The sequence below is a fragment of the Micropterus salmoides genome, unplaced genomic scaffold (genome assembly GCF_014851395.1).
Source record: "Micropterus salmoides isolate LMB-PRFRI ecotype aquatic unplaced genomic scaffold, ASM1485139v1 Ms_hic_scaffold_4, whole genome shotgun sequence".
Taxonomy (NCBI): Eukaryota; Metazoa; Chordata; class Actinopteri; order Centrarchiformes; family Centrarchidae; genus Micropterus; species Micropterus salmoides.
This window is the reverse complement of record NW_024043372.1, coordinates 35889732-35911306: the sequence shown is the minus strand read 5'-3', so window position 1 is coordinate 35911306 and position 21575 is coordinate 35889732. Positions and strand designations below refer to the sequence as shown.

The 21575-nt window shown below is 40.2% G+C and overlaps 1 protein-coding gene across 1 annotated transcript; it reads left to right on the top strand.

The window, feature by feature from the left end:
• The first annotated feature begins 115 nt into the window (after nucleotides 1-115).
• On the top strand, nucleotides 116-17557 carry sypl2a (synaptophysin-like 2a). Its single transcript, XM_038696456.1, has 6 exons — nucleotides 116-300; nucleotides 538-612; nucleotides 11108-11229; nucleotides 11552-11750; nucleotides 13427-13600; nucleotides 15337-17557. Exons 1-6 carry the CDS (start codon nucleotides 286-288, stop codon nucleotides 15460-15462), a joined length of 711 nt encoding a protein of 236 aa, XP_038552384.1. The 5' UTR covers nucleotides 116-285; the 3' UTR covers nucleotides 15463-17557.
• The last annotated feature ends 4018 nt before the right edge of the window (nucleotides 17558-21575 follow it).

Here is a 21575-nt window from a genome sequence, read left to right as displayed (position 1 = left end):
TGATGAAATGAATGTTCGCCTCGTGTTTATTATTTAAGTAACAACCGGAAGTGGTGTATATTTTATTTTGGTCAGATTGACAAAGGGTTTGTAATCACAGGACAGCAGGCTTATCAGTTGCTTTACTGGCTGCTACTCCGCCGCCTGCTGACAGTTAGTAGCGGTTGTATCGCCACCGTTTGAACCGAACTCATACGGACTAACTTTAAGTTAGCTTTAACTTACACCTAACCCGACATCTTTAGTAGTGAAAAACAAGCTGCTTTGTAGTTGTTGCACGCCTCCATGGACACTGTTCAGGTAAGTTAGGTGAATAAGCTGAATAACGTTGTCGTTAAGTTACCCAGGTTGACATCAGGTTGACATGGGTTAGCATTAGCATGTCGTTAGCAGGGGTTGGCTAACAAGGGCAGGGCCAGTAGCCGTAGAGTGACTAATAGGTTGTGTGGGTGCTAGTGTTTAGGTTTATTCGTTTACACCTGGTTAACTACATGTTTGTGTACCCGTGTTCGTCATTTTACACACCTTTATCTCCAGAAATTAGTGTCCGGATTTTCTCTGGACCTGGGACCACTGAAAGAACCTCTTGGATTTATTCGAGTCCTGGAATGGGTAAGTAAAGTCAAAAGTACTTAAACTGTCTCTAAATGAGATACTAAACCACTTTACGTTACAAGTTTACAAGTCATCGTTATTTGTTTTCAGCCACCATATATAGCGTTACGTTACTCAATATTACTCTCATTTGATCCTCGTGATGTTATAGTAGTCCATTCCACTGATTCCATGCAAGTTACCAGGCACCGTGCAAGAGTCTGCAGTTTGTTTGCAAGATATTTTAGTACACAGACTTAAGTGTAAAGGCTGAAAACACTTTAAAAAACTGTTGCACAGTCCTATAACCTTGGAGCCATAGCTTGTGGATTTACAATGCATTTAGCTACTGATTTCCCTAGTGAAATATTAACCTAAATGGGGACGTCAACCCTTGCTCTTTCCATATTAAACTTGATTATGTATAGCAGTGGACCACACTGGAAGCTGAAACAATTACCACAAAATTCCCAGATGTTGTGACTCCAGTTTGAAATGGTCTAGCTAAGATAATGGCTGTTGCGTTCTCAGGCACTTAAACATTGCTACACAGAACAGCAGTGTTGTTGTCATGTGGTGTTATCCATTCAAAGTAAGGCAGATGATTATGTAAGGTTGGCAAAATTGAAAGCAGAGCTATGAGTTGGTGCTCCTGATCAGATCATGGCTGTTGTAAGGAAGGCCAGCTGTTGAGAATTACATAGTTTACATAGGTGCTGGGGCTCAGTGGAACATGCTCTAAATATGACTGCACTGTGTGTCAAGGACTTCATCATGAGTAATCTAAATGGACTGTATACTTAAAAAAGAAAACAGTTCAGGAATGCCCCCTCATATGTGACTGCTAATGCTAGTGGTTGATGCAGACTACTGTGCTAACTGCTCCGCTCCAGCAGAAAGTGCTTTGTGTCTTTAAGGTGTGGGCTGGTGGAGGAGCCATGTCCTGTTGATAATTAACATATACACACAGGAAGTATTCTCTGCTACCCTACTGTTGAGCTTCACTCCATGAAAGACAAAAAGCCCAGGTTTTCTGTAGCACCACACTTTTTCCCTTGAGGCTGTATGTTAGGGCTGCACGACGACAAAAAAGTCATATTGCGATTCACATATAATGGAACAAATGGTGCAATGAGTCTACTTGCTTGATTATCAAGGTACATGCACAAAAACTAACATTTTGAAATTTGTATGTCTCAACTTGAACAAAGTTAAACAATATTTATAACAACAACTAGTAAAACAGATGTAAAACAACAAGGGGAGTGTGTTGGTCTACGTAGGAGGCTGTTAGAAGGAGCAATTATTGGCACACCAGCATCCTGGCTCTGGCTCAATCTACATCTGTTAACTAAAGAGACACTATCTAACTGCCCCGCGACTAGGGTTGGGAATCATTAGAGGCCCCACGATACGATATTATCATGATATTAATGTTGCGATTCGATTTTATTGCGATTTTAAATATATTGAGATATATTGCAATTTATTACCTTTTTCCAACTTCCAGTTAGGTCCCTAAAGTCAAACTTTGTCAACATCTGTTTATCTAAAAAGATACATTTCTCTGTTTGTTCATATCACTTTTTCAGTCCTCTATATGGTCCTGTCAAGTTTTCTAGTGGACTAAAAAAGCAATAGATTTTGTTATTCTAGTACCAAAAAGTTAAATCTCCCATCTGCAATTTAAATAATAAAATATTGATACTTGGCGTCCATGTATCGATACAGTATTGCCATGGCAAATATCACGATACTATGCTGTATCGATTTTTCTTCCCCACCCCTACCCGCTACAGTAGGCAGTGTTTGTGTCTGGAGGAGGAACTAGTATACATGAGTGTATTATTATAACATTAAATAAAGAGTATAATGTTCTGTTTATAGTATACTGTTAGTTTAATGTAGTATACTATTTTACCACTAGTTGAATCTTAAATCCAGTTACAGCTGTTTTATTTCTGTGGATTGTTTTTATTTATTTAATCGTTAATTAATTAATTAATTAATTAATTTAAAAGAGAGGCTCAACATTGGTCTCAAAATTGTTAATAATACTACCCACAAACTTGTCAGTAACTATATTGTTTAATGTCCCACCCCATCCAAGCTATGATTGGTTGACGAGAAGTGACTGACTGCACATCGGCTTTATGAAAAGTTGAACATGTTGAACGACAGCTACAGCTAACGTTAAATATCTAGTTCGCTAAACCCAAACCTTCTTTATCTTCTCCCTGTTTTCTTCTGTCTTACCGCTTCAGCTGTCGACTACGTCTCTCTGTGTCTGTCACAGAGCAACCGGAACACCGGCACCGGAACACCGGCATTTCTCCCGGTGCTCCGGTGGCAACAATTCCCAAAATACCGGTAAAAACAATTGTATTAACGGGTAACGAGATGAAGAATGCATATACAGTATGAAGATGTTTTAAAAATGCAGTAGCTAATTTAATTTACTTTTGTTTTCTACTGTCTTAATGTGTTAGCTGGTTATTTTTGCTGTTGGTACTTTCCCCATTCCCAAACACAAAAAAAATATGAAAAAAATAAACACGGTGGTGTCCATTTTGTTGTTAGTTGCCTAGTAACGGTGTTCCTATAACATAAAACACGTTCTAGCGTGAAAGCCAATATTATTAGGAATGTTCCCACACAAACTAACTGGCTTTTGCTACAGCTTTATGGGAACTACAGATGTGGCAAATGTGCACATTGTTCAAACACATTTGACACAAAAACATTTAATCATCCGCATTCAGGAAAGAAATATAAAAGAATTCATTCATTTTCTGTCTACCCATGTCTTCTATGTTATGTCCATGTGGCGTATGTGGATCAAACTAAACTGAATATCAAATTGAGAGTGGCTGAGCATACGGCTGCCGTTAGAAATGGGAACATGGATTACGCCATTGCTCGACATTATAAAGAGGAAAACCATGGGTCAGCTACTTCTCTTAAATGTATTAGTATTGAGCTGTGTTTTTCTCTGCTGTTGTTGCTGCAGCGGTGTGTGTGACGGTGGGAGCAGAGGGCTCTGTGAGTGGGCGGCTTGCCGGCCTCGCAAGCTCTACCCGCGGGTTGCTGCAGGTTTCCCCCGCCGCCACTTGCGGAGCTCCTCAACTCCAACAACTTTCAAGCACATTTTTGTTCCACCATCACTTCTCGTAAAACTGTTAATATTCGAAATCTACACAGCTGATTTCTCACCTCAAAACTTCTCCGAAGTAGATTTAGGGATGAAATAAGGCATGAAAATTGTAAAATATAAAACTTTCTGTTGCTGGCCTCTGTCTGGCACACGCAATGATGATGCAGTGAATAGTGACGATTCTCTCTGAGCAGTCAGCAGTCTGTCGTGTTTTCAAGTCACATTTTGGTGTTGCCTCAGCTCGCTTGGAACCTCGACGGAGGTGATACGAAAAAAAGCACCTGGAAGCAGGTACAGGTACAACTTTTCCACAATGGAAAACCAAAAAAAGATGAGTAGAGGCGAGTCGAGCTGGTACCATGCAGTGGAAAAGGGGCTATAGAGGGGGTGACCTGATTAACAAACTTTTAAGAAGCAAAGCTTTTTGGATTTGTGAATTGAACATGATTGAGTCTCATGGAATTAATGAAACACAGGATGATGATTAGACAGCTTTATCTGAGGTGTTTTTCACAGTTTTCGCAGTTGATTTTTTACAACTGCCATTAAACAAGAAGAGGGGGTCAGCAGCAGACTTTAAAAAAGGAGATTCATGGCGGGATGTGTACAAGAAAACTCCTGGAGCTAGTCCGCAGTTACCAAGATCGTTATGTCATTAAAATCACAACCTGCTCGAGTGTCGCTATGTTTGGTTTGTTTAAAATGTGCGAATTCGGAGGTTGTCAAGGAAGATAATCTGGTGTCGGTTAGGGATGATCCGGTCCTGGTCGGAACGCTAGTGGATTCAGGTTTAATCCTCCAGGTACGCAGGCAAGTATGTGGAAAAAAAACCATTTGCGTTGCCGATGCCAGTCTACGCCTACACATTGTTAAAAAGCAAGTATATCCAGGGCTTTGCTCGTTTTCTATTTCTTACTGTCGTTTTTCTTTTGGAGGTTTGCGACTCACCACTAAAGGAAAAAGCACTTCCGGATATCTTTCAGTTCTTCAAGATTTATTGATCAAAAGTTAACAAAATAATTCTACGCTGTTCACTTTCAACAGACTTATCAAAAATTTTACTTAAATTCGTTTTCCACAACTCACAGTGGTGACTATGCTATTTCACTCCTCCTCTCTTATGCAAATACAACGGAAAAAAACCTCCCAAGCTGTTGTCCTTCCTCTAATGATACCCAGAGGATGACCTGATTAGGATGAGGAACAATCTGACACTGTTTCCAATTTTATATACAAGTAAATAGATCACCTTGACCAAAACAACAATAAAAATAATACCAATCAACTACTATGGCTTAAACTACTGTTTTTGGTAGGTCTACTGCGATCGTAAACTTTTAAACAGTAGTTTAAAATAGTTCTAGTCGCATTTTGTGTAACATGTTGGTTTTTATAAAAAGGAAAAAATACTAATAGAAAAAATGGAGATGAGATTCCTGGTCATGTGACCTACACAGTGCCTATTTAGCACACCTGTGAGTGTTTTTTTTTGCAATTTCACTGTATTATCCCGAAGAAGCCACAGGCAAAACGAAAGTAATTTCAATATGTGGTAGTTTGTTTTTGATTATTATAGATGTGTTCTACTGATGGAAATATGACTTATCAATATAAGGGAAGTAATGGCATTATTAAAATAAAAAACTTACTTGAGGTCCTTGATGTTGGCGCCCTGCACCCTCATGGTGCTATACGGCTACTATTATACAGTATGTAGCTATTACAGTAAAAAGTATGGGCACACTGGTTTGTTTAATACCGTGCTTTTATTCCAAAAGTTGGAAATAAAGCAAGGGAAGTATACAATAAAACCATGGAGGGTAGAAGTGGATGAATCCGGTTAAAGAGTAGGGAATAGGGACCTATTAGAAGTAAAGTCGTAAAACTGTGGAAGTGAAGGAATACTGTACGTATGAAAATACATAATTACAAAGACCACAAACCCCAAAGGTGCGTATGTGACATCACTTTTTCTAAAGCTAACATCAAAAACTAGATGATTTGATGAAAGGACCAGGAGTTGTTTTATTAAACACATCAGGTGAGATACATTTGTACATGAAACATTGCTAAGTTACCTAGCCAGTAGCAACCAACCAACCAACATTAGCTAGCCTTACAGAGATAACATGTTGGTGGTGTATATTGTGCAAGAAGAGAGATGTAGTTCATTAAACAGTTTTCACAATATTTTATGATAAACTGCGGCGTTCTTGAAATACAAAATTATTTATTATATTTTTAAATTGACAAACTTCATATGTGTAATTCAGGGCACAATTGAAACGAGATCAAAATATTGGTTTTCTCTCACCATTGACTTCCATACATATTTTTTTCTGAAATAAGGTTCCATGGGGCGGAAGCGGAAGTGAGAGCGTGCAAGGAGAAGGGCTGGAGCGCAGGAAATCTGTGCAGCAACAATATATCTGAGTGCAGGCGTACAGTTTGAGCAGAAGCAGAGCAAGCAAGCAGGGGCTGTTTAAGTGCACAGAAGGTGTTCCACTGCAAATATTTGAATTTTAAAAAAGTACTTTGTGACAAATAAAAAAACCTGACAATGTGAAGCAATGGAGTTGTATATATTGTTCAAACAAATGACAACGTCTAGAAATGAGGCCCCTTTTCCTGTGAAATCTGCTTTTCTGACTACCCTGCTTTTACACCTACCTGCTGTCAATCTCACCTGTTGCTTCTGCCTTAGGTGGCTCTCTCACTGCAGCTTGTTGGCTGCTGTCCTCCTGCTCATCATACCTATCACTGAGCGAGCCAATGAGCTGCGCTGCTCTACATGAAATAAGATTTTACCCATTTTAGTAAAAAAGAAAATAGAATATCAATATGTGGCAAGCATTATTAACTGATTAAATAATTTTGTGGGAAACACTAGCTTAAAAAACTGAATTCTGAGCAACGGATGTGACAAGATCACAAGTCAATCAGGGCAGAAAAATCCATCCAGCGCAATCAAGTCACGGATATTATCACTGGAGTAGGTTAATGTACTGACTGAGTGAATCTAATTAACATTCTTAGTTTTCTAGTGCTGGGAGAAACTGTTTTCCTCCCTCCTCTACTGTAATGTGCTTTGAAGATGTTTATAATTGATATTACTGAATGTAAAAATGGTCTTTATGCCCAGTCTGTAAACAGTATCGACATTAACCGGTAACGGCAGTTTCTCACAGTATCAAGTCCCGACCCTGGGATGGTCGTTGCTTAGGGAGGCAGTGATCTGGTTATTTTTGTAATCATGACCTGCTGGGACTGTTTTTGGTTTACTTTTGCCTTATGTCCACATGATTATGCTATACACAAATAAAGGTTTTTGCTAATGCTAAATTGCTATCGGCAGAACCTTGTGACTGGTTGCTATTGTGTCTTATCTATCCTGCCGCTCCCTGATCAGGAGAGGGAGTGAGGAATGCTTCAGTTAGTCTGTGGGAGGCAGGGCCGGACACTGGACTCTGGATAGGGAACCCCGCCCTGTCTGGAGGGTTTATTTGGGGTGCTGTCAGATTGGCCTGGGTGGGTCAAACAGGGCTGAGATGAAAGCTGAGAAATGTTGACACCTGAAAGATGAAACCCATTCCTGAAAATCCTCGGTCGGGCTGAAGCTTGCTAAATACTGCGCTGCATTTCTCTGTGTGTGTCTCTGTTGTTTATCTAAGCTGTCTTTACACTATTGCACCCTGCAGGCTGTTGACCTCAGTGCTTGGCCCTGTGCTTTAGCCCATACGTACAACTGTTATGTAGCTGAAAAGTACCCTGATGATTTGGGAATGTGCTTTATTAGACGTGATTGTAAGTGAACAAAGGACATTATTCTTGAGGAAAATGCACGGAAGTAAGAATCACATGCCCTAATCAGAAGCTTTTTATTGGTGGAAGGATGTCCTGAGAGGCGGAAAGTGTTTGGAGGCGGGTGTTTCTAGGTACTAGAAGAATCAGAAGGAGCTTTAATGCCAAGGAGTGTTTTACACATACGAGGAATTTGCTGTGGTGATAAGGTGCTACACGTAGACAAACATACAGTCAACATAAATAAATGTAGAAATATATAAATATGGAATAGAAGAACAACGTTGCAGATATATACATGTGCATTATTCTGGGTCTGTGCCGTGCAGAAGTAACGCAACGGAAGAGAATATTTTGTACATATAAATATATAAACTGACAACATAAAAATATACATCAACAATCAACAACAAATATGTGCGACGTGCCAGGCCTGTGCCGAAGTGGTTATACATACAAACAGTTACTGCAGCACCCCTAGAGTTGGTCAAAATCTTCTATGTCGTTTTATATCATGGTAACAGAATCACGATACTGTAATGTTCTGTAAATTAAATAAAGAAATGGTTTAAAATAACCATACAAAAAGGCCCCAAAGGCACACAGCAAGAATATTTTTGAGGAGTACCACTGTTTCCCATACGTTGATTTATTTGTGGCGGCCCGCCACAATATCAATGCTGACAGCCACATATTGATTTTTGATATTTTTATCTAGGCTTATTTAAAATCGTATTTGATTGCAGTGCGCTGTAGCACATTCGCACAGCACATCTTCTCGCTCGTCCCCTCTCTCTCTCTGTCCCTCATGAACGCTGTCAATGTCGGAGACCCAGCTTAAAAAAAAGGTATTAGCAAGCATGTAAGGAGCCTAGCTAATAAGGAGTGCTAAGTTAATGTTAGAAAACACCTGGATTTTCGAGGCTAGCTCATAGTCAATATTGGCTTTCTCTTCTTCATACAGTATTTCCCATCAGTTTTGTGTGAAATTGTGTCCCAAATATAGGCAAGTTGAGTTAATTGATGGAAGCAAATAAAAGCCTGGGCTATTAATTTATGGTTAATTGTAAATAAAGATATAAGCCTACATTAAATGTATGTCTGTTTTGCATTCCTGTCACATTAAATAACTTAAAAATAAATAAGCAATTAGGTATAAAAAATAATAATATAGTAGGCTGCTGCAGCGTAATTGACCCTGTGGCGACCCCGTGGTGTATTTGCAGTTTTTCTGTCAGTTCATATTAAAGGTTAGAGGAAATGGTCTGGGTTAGCCTCTGCTTTCCATTCCTCCTGCTGTCAGCATAGAAGAAGATATCAGCTTGTTTTTTTCCCTTCAACTTTTTGCTGACATTCATTCTTATGAAATCTAAAAAACTACTTTGGCAGAGGAAAATATTCATTCATTGTAGTCGCAGTTAACTTGTCATTCCAGACATACAGGACAAAGGAAAGTTCCTGCTTTTTGGAGTGTGTTGGTTTTTTGTTTTTTTCCAACTTTTAAGTTCCTTTTTATAGGCAAGTTTATTTGTATTGCTCCTTGTGGCAATTCCAAGTACTATACATAAGGCAAAGGAATGCTTTAGAATAACATGGAAAAACTGAGTTAATAGAAATGTATGTGTATGCATAAATGTTATATTGCCAAAGGTTTTGGGTGGCCTGCCTTTACATACACATGAAGGTTAATGACATCCCATTCCTAATCTGTAGGGTTTAATATGGAGTTGCCCCACCCTTTGCAGCTATAACAGCTTCAACTCTTCTGGGAAGGCTGTCCACAAGGTTTAGGAGTGTGTTCATGGGAATTTTTGACCCTTCTTCTAGAAGCGCATTTGTGAGGTCAGGCACAGATGTTGGACGAGAAGGCCTGGCTCACAGTCTCCGCTTTAATTCATCCCCAAGGTGTTCATCGGGTTGGGGGTCAGGACAGTCAAGTTTTCACCAAACTTGCTCATTCATATCCATGGACCTTGCTTTGTGCACTGGTGCGCAGTCATGTTGGAAGAGGGAGGGGCCATCCCCAAACTGTTTCCACCAAAGGTTGGGAGCATGAAATTGTCCAAAATGTCTTGGTGTGCTGAAACATTAACAGTTTCTTTCACTGGAACTAAGGGGCCAAGCCCAACCTCTGAAAAACAACCCCACACCATACCCCCCCTCCACCAAACTTTACACTTGGCACAGTGCAGTCAGGCAAGTACCGCCCTCCGGGCAACTGCCAAACCCGGACTTGTCCGTCGGATTGCGAGACAGAGAGGCGTGATTGGTCACTCCAGAGAACACGTCTCCACTGCTCTAGTGTCCAGTGGCGGCGTGCTTTACACTACTGCATCAGACGCTTTGCATTGCACTTGGTTATGTAAGGCTTGGAAGCAGCTGCTTGGGCATGGAAACCCATGAATGGACTTATTACACAAGGTCGCAACCCTTTACAGTGCCACGCTTGAATTCACTGAGCTCCTGAGACCCATTCTTTCACAAATGTTTGTAGAAGCAGTCTGCATGCCTAGGTGCTTGATTTTATACACCTGAACTCAATGATTCGGAGGGGTGTCCCAATACCTTTGGTAATATAGTGTATTTATTGGAATATCTGACCCGATTTCTTCATATAAGAAGCAGCATAGAGGGGGAGTTACAGACAGTTGAGAAAGCCTGACCCCCCTGGACTCACACAGGCTGCGTGTGCCGCGGCTGCCAGAGCAAATCGCTGCCATTGTAGTCAATGCTTGTGATCACACCTGAAGCGTCACAGCGCGTCCCAGAAACGTCTCTCTGCTCTGCGAAGAATAGTCAGCCGGTCTATTTTGGATGGAAGAAGCGTCAAGCAGCACCGAGCAGATGAGCCGGGCAGGAAGTCAGACACAGAAAGAGCAAAGAGAATCCGGTCGATTTTCAAAAATAAAATACCTTGGAACCCCGATCGTTTATCAACAATAAACACCGTTAAAACAGATCAACAATTTAACTATGTCGCCTTCTTAACCACGGTGGAAGCACAAAACTCAAGGACAACTTACCAAATCTACTAAATCTAAACAATTCAGCAAAATCAGGCTGGCAAAATGGTTTTTTTCTGAAATGCTCCATGTGGGAATTTCGGCCCTGCAGGGAACTGGGGGGGGGGGGGGTTCACAGAGCGTTGTGATCAGTTGTAGAAGCACACAAAATGGCAAATAAAGTTTCCTGTGTGGAAAAGGATGTAACAACTGTAGAGAGAATAGTGATAGTGAAGTTAGTTCAGAGGTGAAAAACGTCACATCTGTTTCTTACTAGAACATAAAAGGCCTCATGGAATGTATTTTATATTGACTACCTGAAATGTGGAAGCTTACCACCGATCTTATAAGGCAGTAGACTTTGAATTTGTCTTAATTAAATTTTTATAAAAGGACAATTCATATTTTATTTGATTTATTGATTCATTCAGAATTACAGCAGCAGAATCGGGTTGGAATTCCTTTAAAACCAAAAGCGTGATTGCATGAGACACCTGGTCAGTCAAACAAACTTGCCTCTGTTTTAAAACCGCTAACCCTTTCTCTGCCTTTGCAGGTCTTCACCATTTTTGCCTTCGCCACCACTGGAGGTTACTCTGGGACATCCCACTTCACAGTCAAATGCCCAGGATCCCAGGACACGCACAATGTGAAGACTGAGTTTTTCTACCCATTCAGGTACTTAGGTCATAATGGCCTTTTTTTTTCAGATTGTTTTCTTAAAAGAAAATGTAAAATCCCAACCCCTGTAAAATTTCATTACCATGGAGCTAATCTGCGACCTTGCAGATGAGTAGAAGGTTCCGTTTAATTTGTGCACACAGTCTTTATAAAATCTAAAGTCTGGCTTAATCCTTACATATATTCTCTTCTTGCGTTCCTTGGATAGAAGCATGACCCAGGTGAGGACTTGTTTTCTTTTGAAATCACACAAGAGAGTAAAAGTCATCAAAAGAGCGACTGTTGAAAGTGCCTTCTCTGTCTCTCCACCTTCCATCAGGTTGCCAGCGAAACCATATGAGCTCCCGATATGTAACGGGACTCAATTCAATGTGACCTACCTGCAGGGCGACTTCTCCTCCTCGGCAGAGTTTTTTGTGTCTGTTGGTGTGTTTGGGTTCCTTTATTGCACCGCCACACTGATCCTCTATCTGGGCTACCAGAATGTCTACCGCCAGACCACCCGGGGTCCCATCATAGTGAGTACACATCCTCTGCTCAGAGATTCTTCAGACTTACTAACCCCCTTGTTCAACTTTTTTGCTGGAAAATACTGCGTTTTTTGGCCCCCTGCATTGGCAACCCTACTGTACTGTGTTTTTTGATGCGGAGCTAAAGTCTGTTCGAATGCAGCCTAACTACATCACAGTTCTCTAGGAGAAGACCGAGAATACTTCCACACTAAGATAATGTTTACATTAAGATATCTAAATGTTAAAACACTATTTTCATGTGAAAACTACAGAAAAGGGCCAAATTTCCCCTCCCTTTATTGTGAATGGAAATTCCAAATAGCAGTCTGGCGCTTGATCCAAGTATCTCCCGGCATCGTGATGTGGAGAAGATGAGATTTAATTTTACTTTACAACCTGTAGACAACCAATCAAAACGAAATATATTCATCAAAGACCGTTTTCCCTGACGAAAAAGACGAGACGGCGATAATGTCCTTAGATGCTATCTGTGGCGATATTAACTGTTGACTAAAAATGACGAGACTAAAATGTAATTCATAAAATAAACGTTAATAAAATCTCTTTCTTTTTGTCAGTATAATGAGGAGACAAAATATTACAGGCCATATTTTCACTTGAAACGTGTGTGTTCATTCAGCAGAATTTTTTTTCTTCCTGTGCTTTGAATGCTGGCCGATCGGAGCGACACCAGGTGCGCGAGGAAAATGTTACTGTGGAGGATGTGAACTCTGGTGACGAACACAACATGCTAAGGAGAAAGAGGTGTAAAAGCATGGTTTGTGATATTTCTGGGGTCTCAAAAATATTGACAGCGTGCTTTATTGCCATCAATCTCTATGGATCATGCGCAGCGTCCGACTTCATTCAGCCAGAGGGAACAATCACCTGACCGTACGCAGCGGTCCTGTCCGTGGTCCGCCCCACTCCGGTAACGGGTTGTGTCGCTAGTACGACCGATACGCTGTGAACGGATCGTATGTAGGCCTACTACTGCAGCTGGGGGCTCCCCCAGCGCCACACAACTTTCTAAATTCTTCCCTCTCATGGAGAAAAGAAAGGCCAGGTCTCAAACATAGCCGCAACTGTTGTGTGAAGCGTAATTGTAGTAAAAATGGCTACATATGATAATAAAAATTATTAGTATTAATAAGACAAACATGCCTGATACTTTCACAGCCCCAGGCTTACATGCTTGCAGCTATTAATGATTCAGCAGTAAGAATCACAGTCGAAAGCTATGTATAGTTCACACACTGATGTGGTTATAATATTTTTGGAAAAAACACTACGAACTGAAAGCGCAATATCAAGGCTAACCACCTGGGAATTGAGATCAGTTAATGTCTCCTTTCTATGGTAAAATAGCCAAAAACAGCACACCACATAAACATAAGCCAATACAGTTTGATTGTGAAATGATTAAAATATATTCATTATGAATTATTATTGGAGCCTTCACATGTGATGAAGGCTGTAGCCAAATCACAATCCGTGCATGTTTGAAATGGATTCTGGATTTTTGTTCTTGTATACTCATCTTTATGTAGTAGATAAGGATTTTATGCAACAGCGACTAAGAGCCTTCTGAATACTCATGTGATAAAATACTCATGTGTAATATGATAATGTGTATGCAATCATGTAAACATGCTCCGTATTTACTGTGTACTCCTTGCCAGGACCTGGTGGTGACTGCTGCCTTTGCCTTCCTGTGGCTTGTGTCCTCCTCAGCCTGGGGCAAAGGCCTGACTGATGTCAAATGGGCCACTAACCCCGAACACCTAGTGGACCAATGCAAGGACATCTGTGCACCAGGAGAGTTTCCTTCCATGGGCCGCCTCAATGCCTCTGTAGTAAGTCATGGTGAAGTAGTGCTGCTGCTGCTTTTTAACTCCCTAATAAGAGACCCAACATTCTCGGACTGGCCATATTGGTCCTATAAAGTAATTTACTTTTATTGTCTTAGAACAGCTGATCCTATCTGCTCCAGGATTTAGGAGAGCTGCAGAGTGCAGAGATGTCTTAAAGCTGGTGGGGAAAAAACAGGACCCCAGTGCTTGCACTTTCTAGTAGAACTGTTGATTGTAAATAAGAAGATCTCACAAATATACTGATCAGTTTCAAACATCATGGGACCAACTTTGTCCTAGATATTGTCACTCCATCCACTAAACTGTTGAAGGAAACAGCTGCAGAGTTTTAATTTACTTCCCTTAGAAATGTGTTGCTGATGGTGTGTGTTAGATGCTTCATAAATAACTGTGCCTCACCCATGCCCAAGATAGCATACACTCCGTCTGTTCATTAACTTGTAAATGTATTACAATTAGCATTTTGTAACAGATTAGCATCACTACCAACTTTTCCCTTACTGCTGCAGTATGACATAGTATTATTGTTGTTAATGAGCACTAGTGGCACAGTACATCCAGCGCCATCTGGTGTTCAAAATGAAAACATTCTCTTCCATTGCTGAGATGGCTTCACTATTTGCTGCTGCAGTGTAGAGTTAACTATGTGTAATACAATTTTGAATGCACTTTGTAAATTGAGTCTAAATAAATGCGTCAGTTGTTTATATTTAATTTCCTTGTATCTACATTTATTGACATCAGTGTAAGTGTTGATGTACTGTAAGGATGAGCATCGCTACTTGATACCTTTTTATGGTATCAACCAAAACAGCCCAGTATCGAGTAGAATCGAAACTTCACCAGTCAAACCAGTACTTCAGTCGATACTTTTTGTAACCAGATCGAGGCAAAAAATGACTATGATTTTGCTTGCAGCCAAACACACAAGCAACACACAAAAAGAAAGAAAAGAGCACGCCTTTTTTTTATAACGCGCCGAGTCCATGCGTGATTTTAACAGCCGCTCACCTTCGGCTGTGGTCTCAGGCATGTTCGTTGCTGTTGCAAGTTTATCACCACAAGCTTGGCTTTGGTTGGTTTCATCATCTGGTATCATTGAACACTTATCTGTACATTTTTATTTGCTGTTCACATCACTTGTCACTGATCGTTCACTGCGTTCCATCACAGCAATTAAACGCTTTTGTGGCGCAGCAGCGATCAGCTGATTTTACTCACAGAGCAATACTTTTATATAAATGTTATTTGAAGCAAGAAAAAATAAAATGGATAACCTTGCTTGTCCATAACAACAATAAAAATAAAAATAGGCTACCAACTACTATGGCTTCAACAGGTGGCATTTTAAAGATATCAAATGAAGTACTCTATTGGTATCGGTATAACTTTAAGGGTACTGATTTTGGTACTGGTATCTTAAAATTTTAAATGATACCCATCCCTAATGTACAGGTAAATCTTACTTTACAGTCACCAATATTCAAATTCCATTTTTTTTACTTGAAAACACTATAGTGTGTTTTATAGTTTTACCATGAGTGTTGGTGTTGAGCAGTGTATGAATCCCCAACAAACTGACCTCACAAATGACCAGTTAAATCTGCACCACTTAAACATGTTGTCAACAGAAACTGAACACTATACGCATCAAACATACATAGCAAACATTATTTGTTGTCACTAATCATCTTATCTGTTTTCTGGTCTTCCTGCAGATTTTTGGTTTTCTGAACTTGATCCTGTGGGCAGGTAACGTCTGGTTCATTTACAAGGAGACCCCTTTCCACAAGGATCCTAACCAACCGACCACCATGGAGGAAGGAGGGGCCCCTGGGCCCTAGCCACATCACTGAGGCCCTGTACCCACAACAGAAATGCTATGTGCTTAACACTGGTTTTGATGTTCACCTGCAGAAATGGAGACAAAAGGAAGGCAATTGTCCTAAAAATCCCACTATACCTCCTAATACTGTTTTTCAGTTACGGGTCTTTAAGTTTACCCAGTCCCCAATGACTGAGCAACACAAAGTACTTTGTTTTTACTTTATTTTTTTTAAATTCAATCATTAAATCCCAATTCCTATGTGCCTTGAAAACACTAAGTGCAAATATAAACACTAATTACACACTAATTACACTACAATAGAAGCTACTGTGAATGGAGCCTGAGTTTGGTCTTCAGAACTGCCGACCTGCAGTGCATTAGTTTCCACATTAGCACACGATCTCTGCCCTTCATGGAGCCACATAGTGATGAAATGGTGACGTAAAAACCCAGAATCTCTACAAGTCCTCAGCCAGGGAAAAAGCAAAGAATTAACAGAAGTTGAAATCAAACCCCCCTCATATTCAATTAAAAACAAGTTGCCATTAGAAACAACACCCAGAAACAAACTATTTAGGTGGGAGAAAATCCACACCTGGGGTTCTCTCTTGAGCAGGAGTCCAGTAAGGGTTTGCTCTTCTTCCATGGTGTAATCTGTAAGAGGACGTGCTACAGCACCGATTCCAAGTATTGTAATTCTAAACATGTCAGTCACTTCAGTTTCAGTAGATGAGTCATAGCCTGAAGGTCAGAAGATGTTGAATGCTCTTTTTTCCCCCCCAGTTAAAGCAACAGCTGATACCAAAGCCCTGTTATGTTATCAGACTAAAACATGTGTTTAGAGAATGCTGTCTTTTTTTTTTCTGAGCTCTGCCTCTAAGGCACCAGTCCATCTAACAACTAAATTAACAGCCATGCCAGTCCCCCACCAATGTTCTAATCTACTGCCACATACACTCAGATATACTCCATAATCACATGGATGTCAACACACTAATTTTCTTGATGGCAAAAGGATACACACTATGTAAAAAGAAAGACCATGCCCCAGTCTTCTGCACTTCTCTGTACTTCAAGTGGGTCAGCTGAGACTTTTATTTTGAAAGTGTCATTTTGAGTGAACATTCAGGTTGTGGGAGCGTTTGCCACACTCATGTTTATTTTCAGCCTGTATTCAGAACAAGGCTCTCTACATGTTTACTCCACTAGCTGTTGGACAAAGACCCCTGGCCTAACTGTTTAGTTCCTGTTTGATCCAAATGTTACATTTACACTACTCAATAACATTAAGAATCATCATTGTTTGACCTATCCTTTGTAAAAGGTGACTTAAAGCGACTTTATTTATATACAGTTCATATGTATTTTTATCTACATTAATTGGTTCATTGCATACTTCTTTTAAAACCAATGTTTTTTCTGTTTGTATCTCCCAGTGAAAAAGCATCCGTGTGCAGCTTCTCTTTGATTTTGTTTTTGTAACGTCAGATTTGCTGTTAAATTTGTTGTACCACAGAGTAGCCCTTATGCTTTAAGTTGTGATGGTAACTAGTTCAAGTAACAAAAGTGGATAAATGTTGCCAGATGTATGTAATCCTGCTGTATTTCTTTATGACTCCTGCCCATAGTTCTGCTCTACATGTAACCTGACAGCCAGCGCCATACATTAGAAGGTTTTGTATTGAAAGCCTGCAATTGCACTAAGGGATCTAATGATCTCTGTGAAGTAACTGTTTTGATTTGAGTAATTGGGCCATCTGTGCAGCTGTTGTATTTTATCATCATACCCTCTGTAGGGAATAAATCAGGGGCTGTAAGTAAAGTAATATATTTTTCACATTATATTGAAATTAGACATCAATTTTATCAAAAGTAAATCTTAGTTAATTAGAGCACAGTGAAGTGTAATTAATTATTAACACTGTTATTTTATGCCTTGTTTATGCAAAAGGAAACAATGGTTTATCTGTAATGACATGTAAAACAGAGCTGCAACTGTTGGATTCTGTCTCCTTTCTTAACTTTTCAAAATGAGTTTTTAAGTCTGTACTAGTTCTCCCACCTCAAGGTTTACAGACATTTAAAGCCACTATGTGCAGAATTTGAATGCATCTGTCATAGTCTGATAGCATGTTTTTTTGTTAAAGAAATGACACTGTCTGCTTAAAATGGATGCGTCTACATTATGTGAAGCTTCTAGCCCATTCATTCATAGTCTCGAGTCAGGCAGTACTGTCTGCCAAAGTCTCTTTATCATACTAACACTGGATGGTGCCAAATTGTAATTCTAAAATTCCATACCTAGCCTAGTGACTTAGATTTCCTGGATTGTGAATCAGTAAACGGTACTACTCAGCTAAATGTGTGAAGAGGTAAATGAAATCATCCAGCTGTTTGTTGTGTCGCTGGTTGGCATAAATGACAGTGTCAGTATCATCCTTCCATGCCGCATTCATCCCAGAGCATTGGCACTTCTCTTTTCCTCCCCTGCTACACCACCACTTCTCTCCAGCAAGAAACATGGAGGCCATGAGGGAAGGACAGTTAAGAATGGGATGCAACCGTAATAAACATGCTACAAATTAGCTAGTGTCCCCTTAAAATGAGACAAAGCCAACCATTATGAGCAGTTCGACCCGTGACTGATTTTTTCCTTCTCAGATTGGGCCTTTAAAAGGGACTCAGTATCCAGTATTTCACAAGCAAAAAGCCAAAAATAATAGAAAAGCCTGTATCCCTTACATGGTCTGGTGACACCTTTGGGACCACTTCTGCGGGGGAGTGGAATGGAATGGAATGGGAATAGTACATTTTAAGTGTTAGACTATCACATAGGCCATGGTTAACTACACTGTATGTGAAATGTGGTGGCAACAATCTAAATAATACTTTGCAGTGGTGGCAGAAGTACCTTTACAATACCTACTTAAGTAAAAGTACATAAGTATTATCAGCCAAATGTACTTGCAAATTACAAATGTAGTAAACGTAGTGGTTCTGCAGTAAAATGTCCCATGTGACTGATAATATTGTGACATTATTCGATTGTTAATGCATCGAAATGTAAGCTGCACTTCCCGCTGTCGTTGTTGGGGTTGAGGGTTCTTTAAACTACTTTAGAGTTTGTCCAGTGGTTCCCAACGTAGGGGTTGGGCCCCTCCAAGAGGTCACCAGATTAATCTGACACGACATGCTATGAGGAAAGAAGAAACGTTCTGATACAAATTGGTTAACATGTATGTTTAATCTAATATTAGTTTATTTTACCCGCATGGGACTCAAACAGTTGTATAAATGAAAGCTCCTTAGAAATTTAGAGAGGAAGTGTCTTTTTGGTGGTATTGCTAACAACTCATAGACATCTCAAATATGACAAAAGGCCCCAAAGAGACAATGTCTTTTGCAAGGTCCCCAAGCCAAATGGTTGGGAACCACTTCTGTAAAGCTTATAAAATACCGTTGTATTTTATAATTATAATATACTTATATAATATATATAATGTATATAATATATATACTAATTATATACTTTCTGTAAAATCTTAATCTGCAAAGTAACAAGTAAGCATATCTGTCAAATAAATGTAAAAAGTACCATTTAGTAAGTATAGAGTTACATAAAACGGATACACTCAAGTAAGTACCTCAAAATTTACCTTAAGTGCAGTAATTGAGAAATCTACTACCTTTGATACTTTGGCCAGTGCATGGCTCTGTCAGAAGTTAGTCAGCAGCCTCTTGTACCATGTGTTACTATCCCTTCACCACAGCTCAGCGAAGAACCACTGTGTAGGAAAACAGAAAGAGGGATTTAGCTGTTACTTTAAAGTTTCACATAAACTAAAGATTAACTTCACAGTGCATTTCTTTTTATACAGATCTGTGGGTCATGTACCCCTTCTTTTACTCTGGAATGACATTAGGAGGGCATATCATCTCCTCACAGTTGTGTGGTGGTTGAGACCAACATGGACAATTTTACTTTTAACCGTTGTGATGGAAAGGCAAGACCAGTCACCCCACCCGGATTCAAACCCAGGTCTACAGGGTACCAAACATGCAACTTGACCACAACACCAAAGAGCCAGGCTCGTTGGTAGGGCAGTCACAGCGCACACTCAACCGTGAACTGCTTCTTTAGCACTTCAAAAATAATCAGTTGAATATTATTTCACCAAGCTTTAAGTAGTGGACTTGCCATAAATACAGTATATGGAGAATAGAGACACCACTCCATTACCATATTCAAGAAGGGTCCACTTGGATTCATTTCCAATGACAGTGTATAACTATTTTGTATCCAATGCCATCTGTGTGTTAATATCAGCTAGATGATGCATTTCTGTATACATTGTATTAATGTGACTCAAGCACAATATCCAATCATCAGTACATATGTCCATCCTCTAGCCTCTTGGCCACTGAGCGTGTTTGTACAATTGTTCCTGTCTACTGTAAGTGATAGATACAGTTGGGCCGCCTGTTAAGACAGTATCCTACAGTGATTACGTGGCAAATTGCATTTTTAGCTAAAGCTCAGACATTGCTTAGAGTGACTGTCAAATAAATCTAAAAATACTGAATGCAATCTATTTCCAGATAGTGTAATTAGAAAAAAAATATTGTTCATCAACATTTTTAGGATGCACATCACAGACTCATCTTTTCCTGAGTCTGATGATTATATGATTTATGTACTGGCATGTGTACATATATATATATATAGACCCCAGACACATGCACAGTGTAGATATGTTATACAGTTCTATCATGTCTTCATTGTGTTCATGACTCTGACTAGCTGTGTGAAGCTTAAGCACTTACAGGGATTAATGAAGGGGAAGGTGTGTTCACATGTGTGACCCTGTGACATCTGAACACTTAACAACAATGCTCTCCCAGTGAACAGTAGTGTGTTTGTTCGGTGGAGAAAGTATACAGTGGGTACGGAAAGTATTCAGACCCCTTTAAATTTTTCACTCTTTTTTCCATTGCAGCCATTTTCCAAAAATCAAAAAAGTTCATTTTATTTCTCAGTAATGTACACTCAGCACCCCATCTTGACAGAAAAAAACAGAAATGTAGAAATTTTTGCAAATTTATTAAAAAAGAAAAACTGAAATATCACATGTTCATAAGTATTCAGACCCTTTGCCGTGACACTCATATTTAACTCAGGTGCTGTCTATTTCTTCTGATCATCCTTGAGATGGTCACCTTCATTTGAGTCCAGCTGTGTTTGATTATACTGATTGGACTTGATTAGGAAAGCCACACACCTGTCTATATAAGACCTTACAGCTCACAGTGCATGTCAGAGCAAATGAGAATCATGAGGTCAAAGGAACTGCCTGAAGAGCTCAGAGACAGAATCGTGGCAAGGCACAGATCTGGCCAAGGTTACAAAAAAATTTCTGCTGCACTTAAGGTTCCTAAGAGCACAGTGGCCTCCATAATCCTCAAATGGAAGACGTTTGGGACGACCAGAACCCTTCCTAGAGCTGGCCGTCCGGCCAAACTGAGCTATCGGGGGAGAAGAGCCTTGGTGAGAGAGGTAGAGATGCAGTCGGGAGATGGGAGAAAGTTGTAGTAAGTCAACCATCACTGCAGCAATCCACCAGTCGGGGCTTTATGGCAGAGTGGCCCGACGGAAGCCTCTCCTCAGTGCAAGACACATGAAAGCCCGCATGGAGTTTGCTAAAAAACACCTGAAGGACTCCAAGATGGTGATAAATAAGATCCTCTGGTCTGATGAGACCAAGATAGAACTTTTTGGCCTTAATTCTAAGCGGTATGTGTGGAGAAAACCAGGCACTGCTCATCACCTGTCCAATACAGTCTCAACAGTGAAGCATGGTGGTGGCAGCATCATGCTGTGGGGGTGTTTTTCAGCTGCAGGGACAGGACGACTGGTTGCAATCGAGGGAAAGATGAATGCGGCCGAGTACAGGGATATCCTGGACGAAAACCTTTTCCAGAGTGCTCTGGACCTCAGACTGGGCCGAAGGTTTACCTTCCAACAAGACAATGACCCTAAGCACACCGCTAAAATAACGAAGGAGTGGCTTCAAACAACTCCATGGCTGTTCTTGAATGGCCCAGCCAGAGCCCTGACTTAAACCCAATTGA